Source organism: Coptis chinensis, chromosome 8 (assembly GCF_015680905.1).
Source record: "Coptis chinensis isolate HL-2020 chromosome 8, ASM1568090v1, whole genome shotgun sequence".
NCBI lineage: Eukaryota > Viridiplantae > Streptophyta > Magnoliopsida > Ranunculales > Ranunculaceae > Coptis > Coptis chinensis.
Genome location: NC_141463.1, coordinates 78965030 through 78982876, shown reverse-complemented (window position 1 = coordinate 78982876; position 17847 = coordinate 78965030). Strand labels below are relative to the sequence as shown.

Below are 17847 nucleotides of genomic sequence, written 5' to 3'. Positions count from 1 at the left end.
ATATGTAGTAGGAATTAGATCCAGTGGTTGCAATTACTGCTTATGGCTCATGCCAGTTTCCTTGAAATGTGAAGCTTAGATGGATACAGAGTATGAAGAAGCTGGACTTTTGTTTTAATGCAGGTGGGATGCCAACATTGTAGCCGATCAGGCTTGGCACTCAGCAGCAAGAAAATTAGCATAAGGCATACTTTCATAGCTAAAGATATGGGAGGTCCCAGGAGAGGCATACTTTAGATGAAACTAGGAGTTCCCTGGTATAAAAATATATATCGTAATTATTTGATTCATCTAATATAAATTCAGCTTTTTAAGAAAAAAAAAATGTTGCATGTGTTTCCTTGATTTGGCCGTGCTTCTTATCAATTCCACTTCTTTAGATGAAATGTTTATGGATATATCAAAATTAAAAACAGACTTTTAAACATATATTCGATCTTAGACATTCTACTCATTGATTTTTTCTCCAAAACAAAAAATTAAGATTCAGCAAATAGTAGTTGGAGAAAATAGCAAAAATACTTAAAAAATACCTCATTATTTAAAGTTACAGGTAAAAACCATGATCACCTAGGATTATTTTGGAAAGGCCAAAAACAAATATATGGAAAACCAAAATGTGACTGCACAGTTTAGGTGTACCACCAGATGCAAGGCTCTATAGCTTATACTCTATCTTACCTCTAGATCCTTCGCTGCATGTTCCCTTGAGATTTCTTTGTGTTGCCGAGCACGTTTAAGAAAACCAATGCATAGTACTCCCTGAGAAATGATTGAATAAACCATGGAACTTCAACAACTCAAATTCCAAATATAACTGAGAACTACAATTAGAATTAACAAAAAATATTTCACTGTCAAGTACATAAAACTTTGCAGTTTAAATACAAGAAATAATCACATAGAGTGGCAATGCATCCTAATCAGAATAGATGTTGAACAGGAAGATCACTAAGAAGTGCTGCGATCTGCTCGCTATCCTCATCCAAGAACTTCGACGATGAAAACTCCCACAATTTTTGTCAGGTTCAAGAAAAAAACATGCTTTGAAGGAAATTGAACAAACAATTGGCGTCCAATCACGGAAACAACTATAAATCAAAACAAAGGGATTTCTTGATTCACATTTACAACAGTGTAAAGTACAAGAGTTCTATAAACAAGCTTGTAGAATTACCTGCTACAGTTTTTTGGCCTCCCTCTTTCTTTCCAGCCATTTTTGTGGGAAGTGGCGATGAAAAATCCAAAATTCAGCGCCAATTTCTGGACTTCTATTTTTCTCGCGCGGTGGTGTTGAACAGTGAGAGAGAGTGAGAGATTTTTTTTGGTGTTGTGGGTGTTTTTTTTTGAAAGGGTAAAATGGGGAGATAAATACCTACATGCCTGTGGGAGTGGCGTATAAGAAAACTTGGTTTTTTTTTTCCTTACCCGCCACTGCTGATGGCGGATAACAAAAGTGGATATTATTGCTACACGCCAGTATCACTGGCGGGTGAAAAACCAAACCATTGGGTTTGATTTCGCTATCCTACTAACGGTATCCACTGTGCTATTGTGGTTTGGTGTTTTGCTGCACCAAACCATTGGACTTAGCCTTAAAGAAAGGGTTTATGAGGAAGTGTTTTATATAGGTGGACATAATGGGCTGGATCTGAATGTTCAAATAGGCCCAATTGTGCTTGGGCTGACCCACTTCACACTTTCACAGCTACTAGTATACTGCATTGCAGTGGGGGCGTGAGCAGAGCCCCTGCGTATGCTATGGTTATTCGACAAATTCACTCTTCCAACATCATACTGCATGCAAAGAAGTTTGATGTCAAAGCATAACCAACAAACAAGAAATTAGATATTGCATGCACAGCAAAATATACATAGCAATAATGTCAATCAAGTTTAACACAACTAAATCAATTGCAAGGTAAAATGTACTCAGTTTTTACTGACATGCTAACAAGTTCCAATATATGCAACTTTTACCAGCTCATTTTCTAGTACATAATGTTATCACCACTTGTTTAAATCGTTGCTCTGTCTTACATAAAACTAATAGAAGGAGATAACTAGATAAGACTATAAATTGGCTTAGATCATGACTGCTTCAAAGTAAATACACAACTTGAGATACTCACATGAGGCACTGGAAGAAGTAATATTGCTAAACAAAACATGTGTAAAGAATATATTGCAATGCAATGCACCTGCCTACCCAATTCAATTGCTGCTAAACCAACACTCAAACGTAAATTGATGATACTCACAATCGTAACCTACACATTACCCTAACCAAAGTCAAACTCTTAGCCCACAATTGAACCTCCTCAAACCCCAAAAGAAAAGCATTAACAGACAAAGTATTCGAAAAGCATTAACAGACAAAATATTATGCAGAGAAATTTCATAAAAAACTTTATCAAACACTTTCTACACATCATCTAAAATTAATTCGAATAAATTTGGATATGGATTCGAATAAAACCCATATTACTGGCATTCAATTGCTATTTTACTTTGAACAAATTTAGCCCACGCAAAAATGGGAAACCAAAGCTACGAAACCCTTAATTAGTGTTCTACTTTGAAACAACAAATCAACTAAAATTCAGAAAGAAAAAGTTATAAATACACATGAATCATACGGGTTAAGAGAAATAAAACTCACCAATATTTGTTGCAAGATCCAAGGAGCGAGATGATGTTGGGACCTGCTATAGAGAAGAGAGTGAGAGGAGTTATTGAGCGAGGAGAACGAGAGAGATAGAGGAGTTGAGACCTGATAGAGGAGAGTTTTGGAGGAGAGAAAAGCGGACAAACATAAGCCAACCAAATTCAATTTTGAGCCACATACCCCCCTCGGCTCAGAACGTTTGCTCCACTCACTTGATGAAGTAGGAAATGCGTTACTTGTTCTTTTGGTGTTCTTTTGGTGAGATTGACAGACAATGATGTGGAATTGTGTATAACGTATTAACATTAAATCTAAACTATCTTAAAAATTGCGACCTTTATCTACAGTTCCGCTACAGTGGAATAATAATTTTTTATGTACCTCTAGGTCTCTTCGTCACTTTTCCTTCCGTTTTTGCCCCTGTACCTTCCGTAAGAATTAACCCTTTAGATAATCAAATCATCTTCCTATCTCACCGACTCCAATTTAGCTTCTCCTTCCCCGTCTCCAATCTCATTTAACTTCATAAATAATGGATGCTACTTCGAACACCAATCAATTATCTGATAAAAATAAAAATAATCGGTTGGAGCAACGACAAAATCGGTATAGAGAGCGACGCGATATGATGTCTGAGGAAGAATGAGAAATTCAGAGAGAACGTTGGCGTTCACAGTATAGAGAATGTAGACTGAATATGAGTAATTAATAGATTGTCGCTGACAAAGAACGTCGACGTCAGTATAGAAAGCATCGTAGAATTATGACCGAGGAGCAACGAGAAATTTAGAGAGAACGTTGGAGCTCGCAATACAGAGAGCGTATACGAAAAATGAATAATGAACAAATTGCAGCTGAAAGGGATCGTGTGAGGAATCGGGCTAGAGCACGTCGTTTATCTTTGTCTGGTGTTGAAAATTTGCGCAAGCTTGCTAACATCCCTTCAATCAGGTACAACTCATCTAATCTCACCTTCACATGGACAACAACCTGTAAGTCTGTAACTCATGGTCCTGTTATGCTGTTAGACCCATGGAATCTAAATTGGAAATGGGCAATAATTTCTTAGCATCACATAACGGATTCATAGAAATAGACTCCATCTAAGTAACAGTTAAAACTTATAATAAATCAAACATATAAAATTGTCGGCTAACAGTTAACATTTAGAACTCATAAGTAAAATCAAACATTACTTCATCTCATATAATGATAATGTTTAAGTCACCAAGATACAAAAAAAATCATCCTGAATAGTACTATGACAATTACTGTGACTTGCAGGCCAGCATGTCTCCCCTTCCATTGACAATATGGTTGGCAAAGATCACACTCTTCAATCCATTCTTCGTTCTGAAACCGATACACAATTGTCTTCGAAATGTACAAACACACTAACGTCTGATCATTCAGGTGTGTACGTACTGTTGTAATATTGTTTTCTATAAATTATTTGTTTGTTTCTTGGGCTTACTCGCATACGGTTACCTTACCGTGTCTTGCAGGTCAGCATGTCCACGATTCCATCTATTACGAATTTAGCAAAGATGCAACTCCTTCACTTGGCCTTGATCAGCCATCTACACTTACTACGGAACTGCGTAATTCTTCTTCTTTGCGTCAACTCTTATACTTCATCACACAATCACTATTCAACTCTTTATACTATATATATATATATATATATATATATATATATAATCATATATTTATTCTTCTTATTATATTATATATATATATATATATATATATATATATATATATATATATATATATATATATATATATATATATATATATATATTATATATATATATAATTATATTATATATATATTGTTAATTAATTAATTAACAATATTAACAATTGCAGAAAACTTAAATGCATCTCAACTTTTTAGCATTTTGCAACGACATCTAGACTCAAAAGTATCTAGGATTGGAGGTCACCATTACACTCCTGTTTTGGATATTAGCCAAGGTTCTATGAATGTTATATTTAATAATGCAGGTGTGTTAGATCTCTATTTTCTCAGCTAAACAACGTATATGATTCGTGTCATCAATTTTGTTAATGATTTAATCTTACTGCATTCTTACTTGAGCAGTTTCCACTCCCATTGTTGGCGGATTTAAAAAATCATATTCAAATATTTTCGGAGATTGGAACCTATATGAGGAAGGTCATGAAAATGAAGACCCTGATCAGTACCTATCTACTCTCACATGTTCTTCTTTATCTTTTTATGTCTTTACTTTGTGTTCTATTCATTTATTGCTATGGGGTTTTCCAAACACGTTTAATTATACCATCACAGATGATCTCGGTGTTGTTCAATCTGATATATCAAACCGGTCGAAACGACTGTCCAAAAGGCAAAGATCGTTTCACAACTGTGCTAGAGATTTTACCGACTCGCCTCCTCTTCAACGTATGCATTTAGGCAACATGCGTAAATGCATCCACTGTCAGGCGAAGTTATACCCTCACGAATCACAATAGTTCTATTGTCTCAATGGACGTGTCAACCTGCCACTACCTCCTGTACCTCCTCCATTGATGTATCTTTACACGGCACAATCCAATGTGGGTAAACATTTCAGAGATAATATAAGAAGGTACAATCATATATTTGCCTTTACATCAATGGGTGTACATATTGATGAGAACTTAGCTAATGGAAGAGATGGTGTTTATACTTATCGAGCACTGGGATCTATATACCATAAAATTGGTAGTTTATTGCCTGAAATTGGCAGTAGACCCTAGATACCTACAAATGTATATATATGACACTGACAATGAGCTAGACTACAGACTCTCTGAGAGTAATTCACTTGATAGACAGATCCTTGCAACTCTTAGACATATATTAGATAGATGCAATCCATTTGTTAGTGTACTCCGTCAAGTTTCATAGTGCACGGACATAGATAACATTCGATTGCAGATAAAAGAGAGCTCTATTGAACGACATCGCTATGCAATGCCCACTTCATCACAAGTTGTTGCTATCTTAGTCGGTCCTGATGAACCTTCTGATATAGGCGATAGAGATATCATTGTCGAGACACGGTATGGTAATTTACTTAATGTGCCTGACACTGCTGGATTTTATGATCCTCTTCAGTATCCACTTTTACTACCTTATGGTAGTTTTGGTTGGGATTTAAATATATTCCGCAATTACTCACGCCGGATAAGTTGTCGTGAATTCTACTCCTACATGTTACAGGTTCCTCTAATTTCTTATTTTAAAAAGCTTATGTGTATATTATTTACTTCCGCTTCACACTTATTGATTAGTTTATTTATTTTCTCTTGACATCGGTTTATCCTTCAGATCAGAGAACATGTCGACTCCCTGTTTTTTATTGGTGGAAGGCTTTTTCAGCAATATGTAGTTGACCAGTATGTCAAAATCTCAACTCAACAATTGAGATATATACGGGATAATCAAAACAATCTTCGCGCCGAGCTATACCAAAGCTTACATGACTCCGTCGTTGCTGGAGAAACATCTTCAAGTAAATTCGTTATTAATTTACATTTATTTGTTTGTTTATTTTATTATTGTAATGATTATTATCATTATTGTTATTAAAATTATCAATTAATATTTTAGGTAATGTTGGAAGAAGGACTATTTTGCCTGCATCATACATTGGTAGTCCGCGTGATATGCACAGAAGATATCACGATGCAATGACTTTGGTTCGGAAGTTTGGCAAACCTGACATCTTCCTTACAATGATTTGCAATCCAAACTGGGATGAAGTCAATGAAAGATTGGCTCCTGGACAAACAACACAAGACAGGCCAGACGTAACAACTAGAGTGTTTCGAGCCAAGTGTGAAGAGCTGAAAAAAGATTTGTTCAACCACCATGTACTGGGTAAGGTGATTGCACATGTACATGTCATTGAATTCCAGAAGAGAGGTTTACCCCATGCTCACTTTCTTCTGATATTTGATGAATGGGACAAACTACGTACTCCTGATGACTATAACAAATTAGTTCGTGCAGAAATTCCTGATCCATCTATAGAGCCTGAGTTATTTAACATTGTCTTGAAGCATATGATTCACGGGCCATGTGGGAGTCTGAATCCATCTTGCGTTTGCATGAAAGATGGAAAATGCAAAAAGAATTTTCCAAAGGATTTTGCAGCTGTTACACTGCAAGGTACTGATTCCTATCTGATATATCAACGGAGAAACAATGGTCGAGTTGTCCGTCTTCATCATGGCACACAGGAGATTGATAATCGGTGGGTAGTTCCTTACAATCCTTGGCTCTTGAAGAAATATGACTGTCATATCAATATCGAGATCTGCTCTAGCATCAAGAGCGTAAAATATTTATACAAATATGTCTACAAAGGAGGTGATCGTGTTTCTATGGAGGTCTCTTCAGAATCGAACAATTATAAAGACGAGATAAAACAATTTGTTGATGGTCGTTGGATATGCCTACATGAAGCTTTATGGAGAATATATATGTTTCCCCTAAACAGAATGTATCATTCTGTTTATACCTTACAGGTTCACCTTCCCAACATGCATCAAGTGACTTTCACAGATGGCCAAGACCTTCGAGTGCTGATGAATGATGAAAAAACATCATGCACAATGTTAACAGAATATTTTCATATGAATAGTATTGATCCTGAAGCAAGAAAGTATCTGTATCAAGAATTCCCGGAACATTATACATGGTGCAAGCAACTCAAAGTTTGGCGAAAGAGAGGAAACAAAAACCGTGTTATTGGAAGACTCTCCAATGTCTCTCCGTGTGAAGGTGATAGATATTACTTGAGGTTGATGTTGAATCATGTTCGAGGCACCACATCTTTCCAAGATCTTCTACAAGTTGGCTCCACAAGACACACAACATTTAAAAGTGCAGTTGAACATCTTGGTCTACTAGAAGCTGACAATGCCATTCGAGAATCATTACTTGAGGGGTCAGTCGTGCACATGCCCTCTGCCATGAGAAGATTATTTGTGACAATATTAGTTCACATTAATCCCGTTGGAGTGAAGAAATTGTGGGACGAATTTTACTCATTTATGATGGAGGATTATGCTTCAAGAAGCTCCGATAATGCAGTCAATCTTTTGCTCAATGATCTTGAGGCTTCATTGAGTGAACTAGGCAAAAAGATATCTGATTTCGATCTCCCGTCTCGATGTGATGATCCCATAGAAGGGCCCCATGTCCCAAGTTCAATTGTTGAAGAGCGCTCCGTACCAATACCTGCTGATGATCGATCTTCATATGACAAAATGAATTCTGGCCAGAGATATGCATTTGACAGTATAATGACTTCTATAAAGAAGAAAGAAAGTTATGTTTACTTCATTGATGGTCCGGGTGGAACTGGAAAAACCTTTCTGTATCGATCCCTCATAGCTTCTTTAAGGAATGACTGTCACATAGCAATACCAACTGCTACATCTGGTATAGCGTCAATAATGATGCCAGGTGGGCGTACCGCTCATTCAAGGTTCAAAATACTGATTCCTACACACTCAAGGTCAACCTACACATTCAGTAAAGGATATGATGTGGCTGCATTGCTTCGTGAAGCAAGTGTCTTGATATGGGATGAAGCATCGATGACTCACCAACATGCATTTGAAGCGTTGGATAGATCCCTAAAGGACATTTTTTATAACAACTTACCCTTTGGAGGGAAAGTGGTTGTAATAGGAGGTGATTTTCGACAACTACTTCCTGTCGTCAGCCGTGACACAAGAAGCCAGACTATTGATGCTTGCATTACCAATTCCCCTTTGTCGCAACACATACAAATCCTGCGTCTCACTGAAAACATGCGGGCCAAAACCAATCCTCTATTTTCAGATATGTTATTACGAATAGGAGATGGTACAGAAACTTATGTATCAGGCAATATGATAAGACTTCCAGATGATATAGTCATTCCATGGGAAGATGATCTATCTCTGAACCACCTTATAAATCAAATCCTCCCGCATCTACAGTCAAACGCACATGACAACAGGTACATGATAGATAGAGCTTTGATAACTCCATTGAACAAGAATGTGGACTTACTTAACCATGAAGTCATTAATATATTTCCTGGTCAAGAACTCACGTACTACTCCTTCGACTATGTTGAGAATGATGCCCATAATTTGTATCCTCCAGAGTTTCTACATTCTATGTCTCCTAGTGAGTTACCTCCGCATGAATTAACTTTGAAGCTAGGGTCACCAATAATACTCCTACGGAACCTTGATCCAAAAAATGGATTATGCAATGGCACAAGGTTGTTATGTCGTAAATTCTATCAAAATCTTATTTATGCAGAAATAATCACTGGAAGTTTTTCTGGCACGCCTACTTTATTGAATAGGATTCCCTTAAAATCCTCTGATGATGCTAGGGCCCCGTTTTGCCTTACCCGGAAACAATTTCTAATAAGGTTAAGTTTTGCACTTACTATTAATAAGTCACAGGGCCAAACCTTATCTCATGTCGGTGTATATTTGTCAGAGCATGTTTTCAGCCATGGTCAACTATATGTCGCACTCTCAAGGGGTATATCAAGGCAGACAACAAGGGTTTTAGTGAAGAATGGTTCTCTCATTGATCATCTCGGAGTTCACACGAGGAACGTGGTATACAAAGAAGTACTACAACAATCTTCTTGAAGTGCGAGTTTTTATTTAAGGTAACATCCAAGTCCTACCTCCATGTAGTCTTCACTAACATGTTCTCCTCATTTAACTCCAAAGCACAATAGTGTCTCTCAAAGCTTACTACCTTCTTTCTGTTGTAAGTAACTTCGAAACTTCTTTGTAATCTATTTTTTGTTCCCTATGACTTTCACTAATGTGTAATCTATTTTTGTTCACTCCTAATGTTTCAGGTTCGAGCATGGAATAATGTGAATTTTGTTTTCCCTATGGCTTTCACTATTACTATGCTTTCTTGGAGTATTCTTGAGTTTGGGGATTTGATAAATAGTTAATTGCAGAATGCAAAAGAATCTTTTCAGATATGGAGGTATATGTAATTCCTTGAAATTTACTTTGTGTTAAAGGTTTATTTATTTATTTTTTAGGACCTAACTTTTATGTCAAACAATTCTGTTGCACAGGTTGGTGATGCTAACAATGACCGTGCTTGCAGGGAGAAACCATGATATGTACACTTTTGTTTTCTACTGATCAATACTTTAACCAAGAGTGAAATTTGGAACATATGCCACTCAGCCGCTCTCTTCTGTTATAATATAGGACACTTAGAGTGTGTTTGTTATGATGGAAACACTATGGAAAGGAAAGGAAAGTAAGAGTGGTCCACCTTTTCCATAGTTTTTAAGGCGTTTGTTTACCCATGGAAAGGAAATGAGCTTTTCCATATGGAAACAAAATCATGGACATGGAAAAGGTTTTGTGTCCTTAGCTAACCCCTAAAAATTTTGTGGAAAGGAAAGGAAAGGAAATAGATAGCTAGGGACTTACTACTTACACACTCATGACCCAACAATACAATTATTCTTTTTCATAGCTTTTGCAAACAAACATGATTATTCCTTTCCTCAGTTTCCTAAACACATATTATTTAAAATTATTTCCTTTCCATTCCATTCCATAATAGACCACCTATTTTATTTTCTTTCTTTTTCATGAGTTAAAATTTAACAAACACACCGTTAGAATGTCATTTTACCAGGACGTACTACATACTGAAAGGTAGCCGCAGTATCCTTTTAATTCTATATATATGACACCTTATCATTATTCGTATAACTTCTAAAAATGAATGGGCAACCATATGTGGCCTACTTTGCGTCTTTCATATCCTATTTTTTTTCTACTCACATAGGAGTATAGGACAGATATTTATATTAAATCTAGCCTAATTTTATTTTTCACGTCTGCTTAAAGAATTCTTTAAATGCATACGTAGATAGATAAGGCTATGTCTTCATCACGAATTGTCTAAAAAATTATTCTGACAGTGTTTCTGACAGAAAAAATTGCAACGGAACAACCACAACTATATTAAAGGTTCTGTTCTCGCAGATAGATCGATAGTGAGAAACTACTATATTCCAGGTCGGGGGTCTCAGTTCTTTGGGTCTAGCCCCCATTGTTTCACTTTCAGCCGCCCCATCTATTACTTTTCCGAAAGAAACCAGTGCCATCAAATCGGAATGGTAATAAGTGTCATTTTGCTCATGATGAGAGTGACTTGCAATTGCCAAAGAATCGATCTCAAGTGAACATCAGAAGGGGACCAACGCAAGGACGACGGATCAGTTTTCCTGGGTATACAAATGAAGGTTCTGACTATTGAAACACGGGAACTTTTGAAAACACAACTAACTTTGCTTCTGAGAGCTCCTTACCACTAAGGCCAATGCTCAAGGTGTCAGTGGCAGTGGCCTACTGGTCAAGAATTGAGAGTTGGGCTCAAGGTCTTCGGTTCAATTCCCACCTTCACCGGTGAAATTTAACTATTAGAAAAAAAAAACTAGAGCCAATGATTTTTGCTATCATACTCTATATTCTCTGTTTTTTTTTTTTTTTTTGACTCCTATTTATTTTTTCCAGATTGCGAGTCCATTGGATTACGCCCGAAGAGGTTGGGTGAGTGTTGATGTTGATAGAATTGTATGTGAATCTTGCGGCTCAAATCTTAGTTTTGTTTTGTTAGCATCGTGGACACCAACTGAAGGTGAACCTTTGTTGTCCTCAGAGTTGTTAGTTTAATAATACTATATAACATTCAGAGTTGTTAATTTATAATACTATATTAGATTTAATGGGGAGTTGTTTTTTTATGTTTCATTTTCTCCATGAGCTTTCTAATTGTAGTCAATCTCATCTGTTTTGATTCAAGCTAATAATGCCGGTAAAGCCTTTGCCAAGCAGCTTAATGTTGCACACGGAACCTCATTTCCTTGGAGGGAAAATAGCTCTGCGGAAAGCTTGGTTCAGTTTCCTCCAACCCCACCTTCAGCACTAACTAGGGGCTTTAAAGATCGAAGCGACGGATTGTTGCAATTTGTTTCCCTTTCTGTTATTGTTGCCTCTACAATTGGTCTGATGCGACTTTCTCAGAGTTCACAAATTGATCGTCTTCTAGCCCAGTCAGAAACTTTGGCTGGAGAAACAGGTTACATACAAGGAATTTATTCATGCAGGTGACTTGGTAAACATATATTATTTGGCTACTCGAAGTAGAAGTTTCAACGTTTTCATTTTACCTTGGTTAATGATTTCCATTGACAGTCCAAAAGCTGATTAGCCTGTGTGGATGGGAGCCAAGATAGGTTCTTAACGTTCCAGACTGTGAAGAACACTCCGCTCAATCAGCTAGAGACGAATTCTCCTTTGGTCCGAATGCAAACTTACTCTGGCCTTCACATCATCCTGGACCTATCAAACATGCAATCTCTGCTTCTCTTAAAAGAGACATGAGAAAGAAAAAAATATTTTTTCCTGAGTCAAGATCTGAATCTAGGTCGCCTATGTTGGATTGAAGCGCTACAGTCAGAATCTAGGACTTCCTGACTGTTAATCTGAATCTTACGATCGTTGGGAATTGGGCAGCCTTCAGGAAGTGAGGTTGGTGATCGATCGCACATCTTCATTTGAATCAAGGGGACCAAGTGCACATAACCGGAACATTGAGGGTAGTGGGAGTATAGTTGACAGACCACAGTTGCTTCTGAGAGCTATGGTCAAGGGATCCCTTTTGGAGCAACAATTGGCGATGGCTCTGCAAGTAATGTGGTTGGATCAATGGGTGAAAATCTATAAGTATATATTAAGTAACTGAGGCTTGAAGGATTTTGTGCTGAAGTCATTGGTGAAACATGCAAGTGTTAGGAAGTGTGGTCACGGCATGCAGATTGATGATCCCAGACCCTTCCGTTTAGGTGTCATCATTAGAATATGCTCAATGGATAAATATTGATTTTTTGCTGAAAAATTAAGTGAAGAACATGGTACTAAATTAAGAGTTCTTTTCTTATGTGTTCTTTGCATTTGTGTATGTCATTTTTCATCTCCCTTTACTGATCTTCATTTACAATTTTTGCCGAATTTTTAACATAGACTGTCAGTTAAAAAAAATCATGAACATATACAGAGTTGCACCATTTTGGATATGTTGTTTAACACATATAACATTTATTCATTCAATCGACTCCATCTTCCACATATTCAATATCCTTTGTAAGTTCCATTACCTTTTATATAAGCAACCATCTTATCAGCCAAATAAATCAATTACTAACTCTCATAAATACAACTAATTAAATTTTCTAATAAATAAAAAAACAACTGGATCCATCAAGTAACATATCTCTATGAAGAGCATCCATGTTGCAGAACTAAACACCTCATGCTTCTTAATTTGGATGACTTGTCCTCTTTCCACCGACTACACATCAACTAGATAACATACACGTATTTTAATCTTAACAAGAACTAAATTTTCGTTGTCTGATACGTTTTCCATGTAGTAGAAACCATTATTACTTTAGTTACTTCAAAATTTACACTCATTCTCATTGAACTGTTATTCCATCTATTTTCTAGACAATAATTAATTTTATATTACACGTAGGAATTGCAACGAATGGCACATCTTTAACATCATTGCATTGCGGATATTGACTCAACTGATAGACAATGGAAAATAATGGCTAAAGTGAGTAGAATTTGGGAAACACTTGACTACATCACTAACGAAGTAAGAAGTCTAGACATGATGCTCATCGACAAGCACGTAAGTGTATTTGTATAACTTTTTAAAAAAAAAAAAAATAATAACTCAGCATACATATAGTTGTATGTGGACTTCATTTGGACTTTTATCAGGGTCATCAGATACATGCAAAAGTTGATAAGACATTGATGAATAAGTTCCAACACCAAATAGTTGAAAATGAGATTTACTCTCTAGATAGATTTTCTCTGTCAAAAAGCAAGAATAAATATAATGTCACTCTGGGAGAATATGTCATTAATTTCAATTGGCACACCAGCATAAAACCACTCAGAATTAAAGATATGAACTTTCCAGAGCATGCATTTTCATTTGTCAATTTCGATCAAATACCAACGAAAATTGACAACAAACATCTTATAGCTAGGTAAATACCTTTAAAATTATTTTATATATTAACTATAACCAACGTCATTCTAATCTTTTGTCCCATTCTCTTTCTTTACAGATATAATTGGACGTGTACACGAGTGGAACAAACTAAGGAATGTAACAAAAAAGAATGGAAACAAGACTTTTGTACGAGATATCAAACTCCAAGATGAACAGTTAGTTATTTCATTCCAATCAAACAAACAACTTGCTATATATCTCTCTTACTTTACCACACACGTACTATCTATTTCTAATTACATTATGCAGGGGATATGTGTTGAAGATCACATTATGGAGCAACTCAGCAATGCAACACAATGATGAAATAATTAGTAATAATTCTAACACGGCAGTTTTGATCGTGACTTCTATATGCGTTAAATGTGATGGTATGTTTATCCACATCAAACTCAACATTAGTAATGATCAAATTGTATCATATTTTATTATTATTATCATTTAAATTAAATAAAACTTAATATGTCGCAGACGTACATGCTGAATATGTTCTATCATCTACATTTGTAACAAAACTATATCTGAATTTGCAAATTCTAGAAGTTGTGAATATCAGTAACAGGTACTCCTCTCTTTCAAAGGATCACACTTTTTTCAAACCACATACACATGTTAGAAGTGCAAACTTTTGTACTGGTAACTAAACATTCGTAATCTCTGAAATTGGCACTCTTTGATTGATTGTTCACTACGGTCACATCAATATTAGTTATTACTTTTATAATTAATGACACTAAGTTTCAGTTATAATGAGAGACTAAAATACTCAAGTAAATTGAAGTCATTCAAGTTTTTGAATCCTAATTTCCTTTCCAGACTCTCATTAGTCATCAAGTGAAAATTAACTTCATTTCCACATTAGCGTATCTGATCAACACTTTAGATTTCTCATTTAATTCACAAACTTTTTTCTTTTTCTATAGTCCCATACCACTGCAAACCAAGCTTCTACTGCAGGATTCACCTCAAACAGTTGCATCACAGAACAAAAAACGTTGTCAGAAATAATTGCTGCAATTAATGATGATTCATCACAAGTATATCGATTAGTATACATTATTCTACAGCTTTCATCTCCTAATTATTCCATATCTCATATAACGAACTATATCACTTATAGGAAATGCATTTTTCCGTTGAGGCGACTATTTCAAAAGTACTTCTTGACAAGGGATGGTCTTACATTGCATGCCCACATTGCTGAAAGACGCTTGATAAAATGAGTAATGGTTACAAATGCGCAAAAGACGGCATCGTATCTCCAATACAAAAGTAAGATTTAACTTTTATAACTTCTATATTTATATGCTATAATTAATATATATTGCACAGGTACCAATTGCGAATGGAGATAAATGATGAAACATCTTCGGCAAAAGTTGTGGCATTCAATCCTGAAGCAAAAACACTGCTACAAAGAACTGAAAAAGAACTTGCTCACATTGAACAACAAGTGAAAAAAATAATTGTAGTTTCTCCTAACTTGAATACATACATTGAACTGCATTTTAACTTGCACACGTTCAAGATGTACAGGAAGATGGTACATACACTTTACTACAAATATTCCAGGATTTGGTAGGATATAAAGCTATATTCCAAATAAAAATAACCAAATTCAACAAGCAGCACAAAAACAGTTCACTCACCATTTCAAAAAATTCTCCAATTGTGAATGACTCAACAAGTCATAATACACCTAAGTCTGAATAAAAGTGTAAGTATAATTTTCATACAATTCAAATCACTTACTATTAAATTTTGTTATGTCTAATATATACTTTCAAACAAATCTCTTCTTGCTTTGCCAGGGATGACACCGGTTGTAATCAACAACAAATTTTGCTACAAGATCAAAGACGCGTTCCGATCAAATATTTTGTTCTTTTGCATATGTATATGTACATGAGATTAAGCTTTCTCTTATGTTTCGTTCTTTACTAACAACTCTGTATCAGACTATATGCATCTTTAAATTAAATCTCCATGATGTTTTGTTCTTTTGCATTAGGTTACATTAAGCTTTCTCTTATATATCATTCTTTACTAACCAATGTGTATCTGATATTATGCATTTATATAAATCATATATGATATTTTGTATCTATATATGCATATGATAATTTCTTCTTCTGCATTTTCTTCACTGTGAAGAATCAAATATATTTTTAAGCTATTTTAAAATTTCTCTGTTCTGCAGAGTTTTTCTCCTATTTAGTCTCTTTAGATTGTTGATGGAGATTGTTGCTGGCAGGGAAAGAAGTAGTAACTGTCACAAACATATGGGGGGCTTCACAGGACTGTCAGTAAGAAAAGCAGCAGGTTTGGGAGGGTTCTGACCCATCTTTGTGGGATACAAAACATGCATTGCAATCCCGCACTTGCCAGTGCTGTTGGTCCTGCCAGCCATATTACGCTCTAAACAGATAAGACCGTTCTCTCCCCAGCTGGCTCCCCATGAGTTCTTAACAATCCAGTACACGCCAGCAACACCGTGGTCATAAGCATGGTTCTTAACAATCCAAGGCTACTAAATGGTTTTCTTTCACGTTACGTCATAAGCAGATGACTACCAAACACTATGTTTCATGGAGGATGAAGTAGATACAAAACACTGTAAAAAACTTCTAGCAATATGCCAAATCTTATCTTCCTTATTCAAAAGTACAATATAGACCATCTCTTTCCCGTGATAATGCTAAGCCATCCTTTTTCCTAAGCTTAGCGACTTCTTAGTTTTTTTTTTTTTTTGGTTGGTTCTATTACGACTTCTTAGTTCTCAGTACTGTCTAAGCCTATATTACGGGATAACGTATTAACATTAAATTGTTTTAGTAATTACACAGCCAAATTCCAAAACTAAAACTGTTCATCAATGAAAAGAAACAAGTGCATCCTAGACAACTCTATCTTTGCCTTCTCAAGTTGGTCCAAGAATTTCTCCATCTCCCGACTCAAATGGTCAATCTTTTCTTCAGCATCTTTCTTTGCAACTTGCAAAGTAGCAGCAATCTTAACTTTTTCGTCTTCTAGAAGGATTTTGTTGCAGGCAAGGTCAATCTTTTTAGCGTCCGAATCTCTCAATTTTGTAGTTAAACCATCTATTTCTTCCAAGAGATCATCTCTTTCTTTTCTAAGTGCCGAGATAATATCTTCATCCTTGCGCTTCTCGGCCCTAAGGCCTTCATCTTCAGCTTGATGCTTCTTAACTTGGCTATGTAAGGCCCTAGCTCTTTCCATGAGTTCCTTCGTTGTATCCTTTGCCTGCGAGAACAAGTATTGGCACTTTGCAATTGTGGGATCTCAGCTCATAAATAAGAAGAAAGAGCTGTATGATCAAAGAAAAAAAAAATGAAGTTAGAGTTACCTTTCTCAGTGTATTGCAAAAAGCGTTGGTCTGAGCAGAAAGATCCAATTCACTCGTGTGATTTTCCTTTGGAAGATGAAAGCTAGACGAGCTTGTAGCTTCTTGTCTTTGGCTTTCCCAATCCGGATGACATTTAGGGTCATATGGTACAGCTTGCCCATCAATGAATGGTTCCCCTGAGCAGGTTCAAGTTAAACAAAAGAAAAAAACACATCACTGGGCAGTACAAGGCAGACTAAAAATTAAACACTCACCAGTCACCACTACTCGTTTCTCACTCAAAACAAATGGATTTTCAAAGACATTTGTATCAAATACCAACACAGAAGGAATATGATCAACAAACAATTGATTTCTCAGAAAACAAGAGCATCAAATACCAATTGCAACTACATAACAAAAAAAAAATACAACATAAACCAAATGACATTTCAGAAAAACTAATCATTCATTATTATTTATAACCAAAAACAGCAACAGAGCAAAAAGAACTTGTAGTTACAGTTTCTAGCAAAAAGCAGATTCAAAACAAAATATAGACTATCTTAAGATGTCTTGTGAATGATTTCTCCGACAAAAAATGGACAAACACGCACATTCAAAGACCTCGAGGAGGGGTAAGAGATTTCACAGTTGGGT

The 17847-nt window shown here is 35.9% G+C and overlaps 3 protein-coding genes across 9 annotated transcripts; 2 read left to right on the top strand and 1 right to left on the bottom strand.

Moving 5' to 3' along the window:
* The first annotated feature begins 5211 nt into the window (after window positions 1-5211).
* On the top strand, window positions 5212-9846 carry LOC147483295 (uncharacterized). The gene is made up of 5 exons (XM_086579527.1): window positions 5212-5903; window positions 6012-6195; window positions 6294-8870; window positions 9679-9707; window positions 9802-9846. Exons 1-5 carry the CDS (start codon window positions 5655-5657, stop codon window positions 9844-9846), a joined length of 3084 nt encoding a protein of 1027 aa, XP_086435653.1. The 5' UTR covers window positions 5212-5654.
* Window positions 9847-10359: 513 nt separating this feature from the next.
* LOC147483294 (uncharacterized) lies at window positions 10360-12070 on the top strand. 7 transcript variants are annotated; one of them, XM_086579984.1, is made up of 5 exons: window positions 10360-10399; window positions 10898-11078; window positions 11264-11387; window positions 11553-11856; window positions 11945-12070. In XM_086579984.1, exons 2-5 carry the CDS (start codon window positions 11070-11072, stop codon window positions 11958-11960), a joined length of 453 nt encoding a protein of 150 aa, XP_086436110.1. In that variant the 5' UTR covers window positions 10360-10399; window positions 10898-11069; the 3' UTR covers window positions 11961-12070. The 7 variants fall into 7 exon arrangements, 2 of the variants coding, with proteins under 2 accessions (XP_086436110.1, XP_086436109.1); XM_086579983.1 differs by lacking the exon at window positions 10360-10399 and having other exon boundaries at window positions 10711-11078; XR_015205661.1 differs by lacking the exons at window positions 10898-11078; window positions 11945-12070 and having other exon boundaries at window positions 10364-10399; window positions 11585-11901.
* A 4630-nt stretch (window positions 12071-16700) lies between these two features.
* On the bottom strand, window positions 16701-17847 carry LOC147483293 (uncharacterized). The gene is made up of 3 exons (XM_086580605.1): window positions 17815-17847; window positions 17209-17384; window positions 16701-17105 (listed from the first exon to the last, which is right to left on the bottom strand). Exon 3 carries the CDS (start codon window positions 17079-17081, stop codon window positions 16701-16703), a length of 381 nt encoding a protein of 126 aa, XP_086436731.1. The 5' UTR covers window positions 17082-17105; window positions 17209-17384; window positions 17815-17847.